Source organism: Carlito syrichta, unplaced genomic scaffold (assembly GCF_000164805.1).
Source record: "Carlito syrichta isolate Samal-C Ts95f unplaced genomic scaffold, Tarsius_syrichta-2.0.1 Scaffold311678, whole genome shotgun sequence".
NCBI lineage: Eukaryota > Metazoa > Chordata > Mammalia > Primates > Tarsiidae > Carlito > Carlito syrichta.
Window position 1 is genome coordinate 534,403 of NW_007255774.1, and position 11,972 is coordinate 546,374.

Sequence of the window (11,972 nt, forward strand, 5' to 3'; positions counted from 1 at the left end):
TAAGGGGTAGTAGGCATTGTCTTTTAGCAGGACAGCATCATGCAGATTTATAAATCAACACAGACAACTTGACTCTCAGGTGCAAAACTTCCCTTTAATCATCCTTCTCTCCTACAGTCCCCAAGACCTAACAGGGGGATGGCTTAAGCCCAGTTACAGCAAGAGCAGCTAGTGTCAAAGACCAGGCCTGCCTGACAAGCCTCCTCATAGGTGTGTCCACCCACGCAGTTGTAGAAGGCACGCTTGCTGGTGGGGCTGGGATAGAGACCATTGGACTTCCCAGCACAGAATCCAGTATCTCCACCACCGGGTGCCGCAGTGACAATGGGTGCCAAGCTGGTGCCGAGGGTAGATGTGGGCACCCTGCAACCTGAAGAGAGAAGGAGAAAAGTCCCCATAAGTTCAGAAATAGGCTCCTTTCCCAGGACAAGTGTCACGTCTGTAGGGTCACTGTCAGTGCCTCTCAGTGCACATCCCACCTAAACTGATGGTTAAGTGCTCTGAGCCTGAGTCAAGGATACCCAAGTTCACAGCCCAGCTCTGCCATGTGCTACGTGGCCATGAGCAAGCCATTAACACTTCTCTGAGTCTCAGTTTTCTCCCTGTAATGATGGGATGGTAGTATTATCTCTTAAAACTATTAGGCAAAGCATTTTACAATGTGCACGGATCGTAGTAAAGTGCTAAATAATCATCCGTTTTTCTTTTTAAGAAGACTATAACACCTGGCACCAGGAATGCCTATGAAGATTACATGAAATCTGAAAGAATTAGCAGGCCTGACATAGAGAAAAGGTCTAACCATCAGCATTAGTTTCCCCAGGAGCTTCCCAGGTCCTCTTGCTTCCAAGGACTTGCCTTGTCCTTGGGGCTGGGACAGAATTGTGCATTGAGACTGGCTATAATTCAGCTTCCCACTTTGTGGCAGGTGCAAGCAGGATCTCTTCAGGGTCCTCCTCTCATCTTTCCTCAACTCCTAGCTTTGAAATGTTCCCTCCCTTTGTCTTCTCTGTTCTACAAGGTTCATAAAGGCCGGAACTGAGCAGGCAGGGATAAGGAACAAGGTACTTCTGTCCCCTTCTCTACACAGGCTCCAGTATGTTCTGTTTATTTTATTGAAGGTCCCCTGAGCAGCTCCATAGAGGAGAACCCTCCAGAGTATCGATAAGTCCTCTCTCTCTCTCACCAGGGCTGTCACTCATGAGTTACCCCTAGAAGGCTGCCTGGGTTTTGCTTTCTGGGTCCCAAATGCCTGGACATGCTAAGACAGCTGGGAAATCTGGAGGCCTTCCTTGAGGCCAGCCTGGGAGGAGCTCTGGTCTTTTCTCTCTCTGCATCATGTCTAGTTTGTTGTCTCATTGGTAGGTCACTACTACTTACTAGGAGTGGAGACACCAAGCGCAGATTTGAGGGCATTCATGAGAGGGTATTTGCCTTGTCCACAGAAAGTGCCTGTGAAATCATCCAGGTCAATGGCCCAGACCATGGCACCCCCAAAGCTGTTCTTCAGCAGCCACTCAGCCTGTGGGAGAGAACCAGGGGAGCTTTGAGGTGTCCTTGCACACATGCAGGGAGTGGCTCCAGCAGGATGGTGGGAAGACGACAATCCAGTCATGGGTAGGGGGAATGGGAATGACTTTCCTGCAGTGACTGAGGGATTTGTGGACATCACTGTATGCAAGGAAAGACTTTAGGTCTACTGAGTCAGGGAGAATGGGTCTTGGCCTCAAATAGCCTTTTCTTCCCTGCCGTCTGCTAACACCAACCACCTTCTGAGAAATCTCTTCAGAGCCGGAGCTTGGATGGGTGGAGTGACACAGAGATACAGAGCCCTTTACACAGCAAAGCTTCTGAGCAAACAGAGAGGTCTCCAGATGGGAGGCGTCAGGTGAAGGGCCCTGAGGCTAGTGAGCAGTAACCACATCCTTCCTAGATCTGAGCATGAAGAGGCCAGTGGGCAGAAGCCTCAGAGCCCAGAGGATCTCTGGCCTCCTGGTTTTGGCTCAGCTTGTATGTTTTGCCATAGGCAGGAGATAGCCAAAGGGAGGGAAGAGACTCTGATCTGCACCATGGTCCTTGGCGTGGGGAAGAACGCCTGCCTCAGGAAGCACAAGACGAAGAGCTGCACGAGGACCAGAGCAGAGCAGGGCAGGGGACCAATGGAGAGTCTCCAGGAGTGGGAGGGAGGAGAACAGGGCAGGAAGGAAGGAGGTTATCCGTCATTGAATGGAAGCTGACGAGGCTGCTCCAACTGTCAGGCTCTGCAGCTGGGGCACTGGCTCACCTTGAAACTTTGGAGTCCGCCCTCTCCTTGCCTCACCTCCCTTAGGTGTCTCCTGGGGTTGCAGTTCATGGGCACCTGGAGGCCAGGTCCCTTAGCCCTCCCCGATCATGCAGAGGGAGGAGGTGGAGGGCCTTACCTTGAGGGTGAAACTCTTGGGGTCATCATACCCAATCCACTGGTTCCCCTTGTAGGCATAAGGCACCTCCTGGGGGGCGTTCCACACCTCGGTGGCCCCTTTCAGGAAGGAGCAGACCTGGTGGCAAGGTGAGGAAGATACCATTAGGAAGCAACTAAGCATGTTCCCAGACCCCTAAGATTAGTCTAGTTTTCTGCCCAGTTCCCTAGAGTCTCCAGATACAGCATCCAGCAAGCCCCTTCCACAACTCAAAGGAGGAGCACCTTTCAGACTCCTGGAGCAGTCATAACCCAAGTGGGCCCTGCTCTGCTCAGGCCAATTCTCCATTCTTCCTCCCTTTCTTTCCTGAGATACACTCCCCACCCCACTCCCCTTTGCTGGAAATAAGAACACTCAGTCCCAGTGTCATCCAGCTCCCTGCCCTGCTGTCCTGTGAAGTGCACTAGCTGGGGAGATGAGACATGAATTCCAGTCCTGTGTCTGCCAGTCACCTCCCGTGCTACTAGGGACAAGGCAGCTTCTTTGTGCCTCCGTTTCCCTTTTAAACGAAATTTGCCTGGTCCTGTTGTTTGAAAGAGCTTTTGCCTCAAAAGAGCTAGCAAGGGGACAGTAGAGCATCAAGGCGAAGGTCTGAGATTCTTTTTTTTGAGTTGGAGTCTCACTCTATCACCCAGACTGGAGTGCAGTGGCCGCTTTAGGCCACCGCAGCCTCGACCTGCTGGGCTCCAGTGATCCTTCCGCCTCAGCCTTCCAAGTAGCTGGAACTACAGGTGCGTGCTACCACGCCCGGCTAATTTTTTGATTTATTGTAGAGACGAGGTCTCGCCAAGTTGCCCAGGCAGGTCTCGAACCCGCAGGCTCAGGCAATCCACTCACCTCAGCCTCCCAAAGTGTGGGGTCTGAGATTCTTGAGCCGGACAACTCGAGTTTGAACCCTAGCTCTTCCACTTACTAGTTCTGTGACCTTGAGCAACTTATGTGTCCCTTCTGACCGTCAGCATCTTCTTGTGTAAATGATGGGGAGGATATTGGTAACTTATTGTTTGTTGTGTTAAATGAGTGTTAAATGTGTAAAAATCACTGAGGATACAGCCTGGCTCTCCATTTGCCCAAAGTTAAGTATTAGCTAGTATCAGTATTAAAGATACACATTTATTTTAGAGGGTTAAAATTCAAAATGTTTTTTATCAATCTTTTGGTCTTTCCATACTCAGAGCAGTCAATGACGGGGCACCCTGATTTAGAAACTGGAGTACAGACTCTCTCCATGGCAATCTTGGGAACAGAGATAGTGGGTCTCCCTGTCCCTTGGACATTACCTCAAAGTAGGCAAGAGTCCCAGCCTCCTGAGTATAGGGCCCAGCAGTCCCGGGGCCAGAGGTGGGAGCATCCAGACCGTGGTTAGCAGGGTTAGTGAGAGTGAAGGTGCGGGCATAAGCCCCAAAGCCCACCATCAGCTTCTCAGCAGGGGCACCTTGGCTCTTCCAGTAGTTCATTGCATAGTCCTAGGGGCAAAGTGAGGAAGATACCATTAGGAAGCAGCTAAGAGTGTGCCCAGATCCCTAGAATTAGTCTAGGTTTTCTACCCAGTTCCCTGGGGTCTCCAGATACAGCATCCAGTCAAGCCCCTTCCACAACCAAAGGAGGAGTACCTTCCCTTCTGGATCTGGGGGTTAGAAGCATCCTTGTTCAAGAGGTCCACTGTTTAGGTAGCAGGGCCCAGAATCAAACAGGGATGCAATGTTATTTTATTCTCCTTCCCCTCATATTGGACTTGGCATTTGCTGCATGACTGGAGTTCAGACATGCATCCACTTGTCTTCCCAACTAGCTTACTTCAGAACTCAGAGTTTGAACATGGGATATCCATGTGGGAGATTTTCCCTTGTAAATTTTTCTTTCTTTCTTTCTTTTTTTTTGAGTCAGACTCTCACTGTTGCTCAGGCTGGAGTGACGTGACATGATCACAGTCACCGCAGCCTTGACCTCCTGGGCTCAGGCAATGCTTCAGCCTCAACCTTCCAAGTAGCTGGGACTATAGGCATGTGCCACCACACCTGCTAACTTTTTATTTGTTTATTGTAGAGATGAGGCTGGTCTTGAACTCCTGGACTCAGACAATCTTCTTGCCTCGGCCACCAAAATTGCTGGGATTACAATCCAGAGTCACCATACCTGATCCCATGTCCATTTTTAAATACCTGGTTGAAATCTCCACTGAAATTACATCGAGCCCATTTACCCACTGACTAATCATTAAGGAGACTCATCATTACACCGGCCTAAGCCATGCAAATTAGGAAGATAAGCTTCATAGGACAGGCAGAGAGTGGAGGAGGGAGAGGAAGAACGGGAACAAGGTGGGTCATAAAATGTGCTTCTAGCATAAATAAAAAAAGATATTTTTCTTAAAAAATATTCCAATGTTTGGGATTATCCCAAACCACTATTCTGCTTTCTTTTTAAAAAAAAATATTGCTAGATCCAATTAGTCGTAGGGACAGGAAGGTAGGGAATGTGAGCTGTGCATCAAGTTTCCTTGGTCTGGAATCCTGTGACATGCTTTGAAGATATGTTAGGACCGGTTTCCTCACTCACCACATTAAACAGTTTGTAGTCTCCCTTGTCATTGGGTCCTGCAAACAGAGGGCTATTCTCTCCTGTGAAGCCCTCCCAGGAGCCCCTCAGGTCGTAGGTCATCACGTTAATGAGGTCCATGTACCTTAGGTGATCGGGGAAGGGAGCAAGAAGGGAGAAATATTTCATGAGAAACCGCGCTCCCATCCGACTACCCCTTAACTCCTAGTCCCTAGCAAATATGCTCATTGTAATTAAGCCATAAGTATTCCCTTGTGCATTATTATTTCCTATTCTTTTCTTCCTCATCTTTATCTCAAGAGCACCTGGCATGCAGAAGGCACTCATACCATAATCAATATCTGGCTGCACTCAGATCTTCAGGATCTGTAGAAGCTGGAGACTCAATAACCTTCCCCAAGTAGCCTTTTACTGTAGAGAACCTTGGGGCTAGACTAAGACACAAGGTCAGGGTTCATGCTGGCTTCCCATGCCTCTTCCCTCAGGCATTGGGGCCATTTTATTTCTTTGAGATAGAGACCCTTTATCCATGGGTCACTGCTATCTAGGAATCTGTCAGTGGCTGGGGCAGGTCCCAAGGTCACTGAACTCTAAACATGGGCTCCCGGGTTTACTTACTTTGACATCTCAGGGATCTGGTAGGCAGTCTCAATGGTACCTTTGCCAGCTGACACAGCGGCGGAAATCAGCAGTCTGGGCTTGCTGCTCTGGGTGGCTTCTTGGTCAAAAGCCTCATACATTTCCTGTGAAGCAGAGGACACCGGGCTCAGACTGCAGGAGTCAGTGAGCATGTGGTGTGGTCATACCTCTTATGAAGAAAGCTACAAAGTGTCCAATTTAGAGTCCTTTGGTTCAAAAGCTGTCGTTGGTCCCTGGGGACAACAGTGAGTATCTCTCAAAAATGTGGAAATGAGGGGAATCTGGTCACCCTCTGAGAGTTAAACTTTAAAATGAACAAATGATGTTCAGAGCAGATTTTTTTAAAGGTTGTCTTAAAAAGACAAAAATAGCTCACAGTCCTGCTAACTATATAATTGAATCGACTAATCAGAAAAATCAGTCATGGAAGAAGAGGAATAAGAGCTTCAGAGCAAGTACTGGTGCTCAGAGCGACTTTTCTCACTATAAATCTATGAATTTTCATGATGTTGTCAGTTTCTATAATTTGGCCAATGTGAGTTTTTTCTCAAAAGAGAGATCAGCTCTTATACTAAAGAAATCAGGCTTCAGGTCAGTAAGCCTGAGGTCCACACCCTCTGGGGTGTGTCCAGCCTCTCTCAGCAACCCCCTCAAGAGGGACCTTGTCTCAGTCCACTATAGGCCAGATCCTATGTTCTCTGGCCACAGCAAGGGCGAGGCACCTTCAGTAGGACGGTGAAGAGCTGCTGGGTGTCAGCTGGGCTGCCTCGGTTGCCCGGATACTCCCAGTCGATGTCCAGCCCGTCGAAGTTGTACTTCCTCAGAAACTGTATGGCTGACTGGATGAATGTCTGGCGGTTCTCAGCAGTGGCCACCATGTCAGAGAATCTGGGGGTCAATAAGTCATTATGATCTTGGTGGCAGTGATGGGCTTTGATAAGGACTCACAAGGGTAGCATTCTCCCACGGGATGCTTTGGGAGGTGTAAGAGACAGCCATAGTAGCCTATGCTCCTGAATACTCTGTCTTGTCATCTTCCTACTTGCCTGGACACTCATTCAGTTATTTAGTCATTCATTCAACATGGCTGGGGTAGAATGGTGACTAAAATGGCTCCTGCTATGGAGGAAATAATATAGAGAAATGTATAGATAAGTGAATAAGAGATTAAAGTACAGTGTGGTGTAGGATGACTATAGTTAATAATATGCTATACAGTTTCAAATAGCCAAAAGGAGGATATTGAATGTTCCCAAATACAAAGAAATGGTAAATGTTCAAGATGATGGATATGCTAATTACCCTGATTGGATCACTATACATTATATGTTTCAAAACAACACTATGCATCCCATAAAATATGTATAATTACTATATGCCAGTTAAAAATAAAATTTAAAAAATAATGATGTAACTTAAAATCAGAATGAAATGTTCAATTAAAAAATACAATATTGTAAGAGCTATGATGGAAGAAGGACAAACCCCAGGGAGATCTGATCAGAAAAGAGTTCTGGGATGTCTAAACTGAGTCCGAGGCCCACTGCCCACTTCAGAGAAACTCAGAACCCTTGGAGTTTGGAAGAGATTGAATAATCTGGAAGTAATTGCAGGCTCTTACTTCTGGGTTCCAAAGTTCCAGCCACCAACAGAGAGCAGGGTTTTCAGTTCCGTGTTGCTAGAGATAGAAAGGTAACAGTGTGAAGAAATCCCATGGGCAAGAAGTTGTCATCTGCTGGTCAGTCCTTCCACCTTCGTATCCTACACCAGGCCGTGTGTTGGGAGCAGAGCTGTCTAGGACCAAGGTGTCTTCATGCCATGAGTACCTCCAGGGCACAGTATAAACTCTCACTGAACAGGTTCTCACTCCCAACTCTATCAATGGGCTGACAGATCCTGGTGCAGTTGGGAGCTTCATGGGAAGAAAAGGCAGGGCATCGTGGGGAGGACAGGGGAACCAAAAACCCTTAGCACAGGCAGCAGGTGGGCTGGAGCTGCTGGATGTGAAAGGTCAGAAAGCTGAAAGTCTCAGTCTGTCAATGGAAATAGCAAGGGACGGGGCAGTGGAAGTGTCTACCATGGACTGAGTGCCTCTAAATGCCAGGCGTTTTCCTTTATAATCCCACGTGGCAGAAACTATTCATCTCATCTGTCCTTTAAGTGGTATTCAGAGAGATTAAGCAACTTTGTCTAATCAGTAAGGTGGCAGAGTCAGGATCGAAGCATCCCTTATGCCCCGTGTCTCTTTGTGGGCACCCAGGTCCTGTGAGCTTGACCGTCAAACCTACCCACCCAACAGGGTGAAAGGGTCCACCTGTCTGATAAGTAGGTCCAGCCTCCCTGGGCTCTATGGACGAGGGAGAGCTTTCAACCTCACCACGATCCCATTTCCTCAACTTTTAAAAATAGTTTTAATGTGCCCACGTCACCGTGTTTGATGTGAAGGTACATAAAATAATAAATGAAAAGCACCTAGCACAATGCCTGGCACACAGTACTCACCAGATAAATATGGTAAGTATTTAACTGGTATGAGAATCGTTTTAGGTTAAATCAATAGCTAGTTCTTAGGGTGGCAGGGGGCCATACTGTGACATGGCATACTCCAGGGGACACGATTCAAACTGAATCCTGTGTTGATGGTACCTCCTGGGACACATAGAATATAACGCTGAGGATCTGGTGAGAAAACAATCCAGAGGAGTGACGGCGATCTGCCTCTCCTGGGGAGAAGTATGCTGGAAGCTCTACCAGTGGGGCATGAGAATGACTGTGGCCAGCACTCAAAGGCTGAGCGTTCTGGTGTCGGCGTCTGCTCGGGAGCTACCAAAAGACTCATGTGAAAACCTCCAGCCCAGCACAGAGCCCAGAACTCACTAGTTTTTAAGGCCATTGATGCCGGCATAGAGGGCCTCATCATTCCACTCAATAGTTTTGATCTGGTTGTTGGCCATGCCAGCGAAGGCGTAGATGATATGTGTGCAGAGGCAGGGGTCCACATTCTCGGGCATGTAGCGGGCAATCCCAGGGCGGTACTGGCTCCAGTTGGTGAAGTAACAGACGATTTTGGTTGCTGTGCCTGGAATGGCAGGGAAGTAAGAGATGGGCCCTGCCCTGACGAATATCTCCTGCCCTGTATTGTGCCACCGCCTCCACCACCCTCACATGGGGCACTTACCCAGCTGCAGCAGAAGGGCCAGCCCTAAAGAAGAAAAGAGACTTTGTCAGAGGGTGCCCAGGAATCAACAGACCTGGGGCAGCCCTGGCCAGTGAGTGGGAAAGGGGAACTGGAGCCTGATGCTCCCTCCGCCCTACAAATCCTTTTCCAGTGTAGGGCTCCTGCATGATGCTTTGGGGCAGGTGGTTAACACAGGCATTTGGTTAGCTGTTGGAATTCCAGATGATGGTATGCAGCTCAGAAGCCAGAAGGATGTGTTATTCTTTCAACAACGCATATGAAGCACTGGGTTCTAGAGATCAAAGGCAAACTAAGGGCCGGGCACGGGCACTCATGCCTGTAATCCCAGCACTTTGGGAAGCTGAAGCGGGAGGATTGCTTGAGCTCAGGAGTTCCAGAGCAGCCTGGGCAACATAGCAAGACCTCGTCTTTACAAAAAATCAAAGCATTCGCTGGGTGTAGTGGTGCATGCCTGTAGTCCCAGCTACTTGGGAGGGTGAGGTGGGAGGATCACCCAGCCTGGGTGACAGAGTGAGACCCTGACTCAAAAAAAAAAAAACAAAACTAGACAGGGTCCCTGCCCTCAAATTGCTCACAGTCTGTAAAGCTATACCTGTAAGCACATAGGTACACTGCCATGTGACAAGTGATAACATTGAGATATGAATTGAGTATTATGGAAAACAGAGGTGAGGAAAAATTTTCCAAGAGACGTTTTGGGGCTGGGGTTCCCTGTTCTCCCTCTAGGCTTTTCTGGTATTCGTGCCTCTGTCTATCTCAGTCACACTGAAAGATGACTGTCTGTTGGTCTACCTATCGGGCTGTGAACTCTGAGGGCAGAGACTATGCTTACACGGCTGAGTCCCCACTACCCAGCACAGTGTGTGGTGCAGGTCCATACTCTATCAATATGCATTGAATGAATGGACTCTAAAGGTAAGCCAGAGCCGGGCTCGGTGGCTCAGCCTGTAATCCTGTGCCTTTGGGAGGCCGAGGTGAGTGAATTACCTGAGCCCGCGGGTTCGAGACCGCCTGGGCAACTTGACGAGACCTCATCTCTACAATAAATCAAAAATTAGCCGGGCGTGGTAGCATGCACCTGTAGTTCCAGCTATTCGGAAGGCTGAGGCGGAAGGATCGCCAGAGCCCAGCAGGTAGAGGCTGCAGTGGCCGGGAGCGGCCGCTGCACTCCAGTCTGGGCGACAGAGTGAGACTTCAACTCAAAATAAATAAATAAATAAATAATAAAAAAATAAAGATAAGCCAGGCTGGGGAGGAGGGACAGAGGAGACCTTAGGGGTGCAAAGAAGAGGTTTCAGGCAGAGGGCCCCTTACCACCAGTCTCTTCACACCAGAAACAGAACTCACCTTTTCCAGAAACAACAAAACAACTTTACTTTTCAACTCAAACGCTGCCTTTCAATTGTATTCCCTTCCAAGTCACCCAACCACACTCAGGAAGGGCTGGCCCAGTGATCACCTACATTGGGTTCCTATCCACAGCACAGACATCTTCCCCAAGAAACAAGTTAGCCCTGGCAGAGCTGCAATAACTCTTCCAGACCTTCTCTCATGGGGCACGGTAACTCATGCCTATCATCCCAGCACTTTGGGAGGCAGAGGCAAGAGGATCGCCTGAGTCCATGGGTTCGAGACCAGCCTGGGCTACTTGGCAAGACCTCGCCTCTACAATAAATAAAAAAATTAGCCAGGCGTGGTGGCATGCTCCTGTAGTTCCAGCTACTTGGAAGGCTGAGGTGGAAGGATCACCTGAGCCCAGCAGGTCAAGTCTGTGGTGGCCGTGAGCGTGCCACTGCACTCCAGCCTGGGTGACAGAGTAAGACTCCTACTCAAAAAATATATATATATATATATTTTTTTTCTACCTCCACCACACCCCTTATCCCCCCCACCTACATCCTGCCCCCAGGACTACTTTCAGAAAAACATCTGCCTGGTGCATTTTTTTCCTACAAATTGCTCCGGGTCATTGGTTACTTCTTGATGAAGTGGTTGTGTGGCCCTTCTGTTGGCATGGAGGAGGAATCACAGAACACTGCAAAGGTAGGGGATGGTCCAAGTCTTCTGTCCTTCACATGGGAGAAGCATCCTTGTCCTGGGCCACCAGAGTTATCCACTTTCCTTCCTGTATGAAGCCCTCAAGTGCGCAGGAGGCCCTTCCTCCTTCCCACTATGCTAGGAACCCAAGGAGGCTGCAAGAGCAGGAGGAAGGAGACAGTGCAGGCCTGGGAGCACAGGATGGGGAGGAGACAAGCTGCTGCTCAGAAAGCTCACCACCACTCGCCGGGGAATGACTCACCAGCAAGAATCAGTACTTTGCCCATTTTGACGGGAAGTCCTAAATGTGAGTTCCGAGTCTGAGGAGCTACTCAGTAGCTTTTTATAGGGTGAATGGCAGGCCCTCCCACCCTGCACCTGGCCTGTCCACTCTGCACCTGGCCCCTTCAGCAGGCGAGATGGGAGATGAGGAATAAAGGGTTGGGGGCAGCACATGGCTCCCCTTGGCCCTCTGAATCTTATCTGTGTTTTCCATCTTGGGTAATCAACCCAAGGACACAATGGAGACTCCGTGAGAACAGCTTGAAAAGGCTGTTGACCCAAGGTACATTAAGGAAAATGGCCTATCTGGCACGAGGTGGGGCTGACCTAGGGTCAAAGTCATTTTGGGTCAGAGGAGGCCCCACGTGTCAAAGGAAACCAGCTGGATGGTAGCAGAAGGGTAGGCACAAGGAACGCTGGGAGGCCACTGGACTGGGCTGCGTCCCTGGGGAGATAACAGGGGTGGTTGGTCTCTGCCAGGGTCCCAACTCCATGATTCTATTATAGCAATAGACGTTGGGTAGTGGCTACAAGCTTGAGTTCTCATCAAGCTTGGAGTGAGAAAGCATCATTTATTCCAAGGTTGCTTCTGTTTATTTGAAGACTGCCTGGTTTACAGAGGAAATTAACCTAGGACATTTCTTTTTTCTTTTATTTTTCTTTCCTTCCCTTCCCCTTCCTTCTTTCCTTCTTTCCTTCCTTCCTTCCTTCCTTTTCTTCTTAAATTGAGTCAGTGTCTCACTCCATCTCCTAGGCTAAGTGCATTGGCATGATCACAATGATAACTGCTCACGGCA

The 11,972-nt window shown here is 48.9% G+C and overlaps 1 protein-coding gene across 1 annotated transcript; it reads right to left on the bottom strand.

The window, feature by feature from the left end:
* Window positions 1-143: 143 nt before the first annotated feature.
* On the bottom strand, window positions 144-11,180 carry LOC103271475 (acidic mammalian chitinase-like). Its single transcript, XM_008068941.1, has 11 exons — window positions 11,156-11,180; window positions 8,836-8,859; window positions 8,535-8,736; window positions 7,279-7,335; window positions 6,380-6,545; window positions 5,637-5,761; window positions 5,019-5,142; window positions 3,740-3,925; window positions 2,421-2,537; window positions 1,381-1,522; window positions 144-370 (listed from the first exon to the last, which is right to left on the bottom strand). Exons 1-11 carry the CDS (start codon window positions 11,178-11,180, stop codon window positions 144-146), a joined length of 1,395 nt encoding a protein of 464 aa, XP_008067132.1.
* Between the last annotated feature and the right edge of the window lie 792 nt (window positions 11,181-11,972).

Coding starts and splice junctions, on each gene's coding strand:
- LOC103271475 (XM_008068941.1), bottom strand. CDS start 11,180: ATGGGCAAAGTACTGATTCTTGCTG. Junction 5,762..6,379: donor TCTTCACCGTCCTACTGAAG/GTGCCTCGCCCT, acceptor TCTGCTTCACAG/GAAATGTATGAGGCTTTTGA. Junction 3,926..5,018: donor ACTACAAACTGTTTAATGTG/GTGAGTGAGGAA, acceptor CTTTGCCCCTAG/GACTATGCAATGAACTACTG.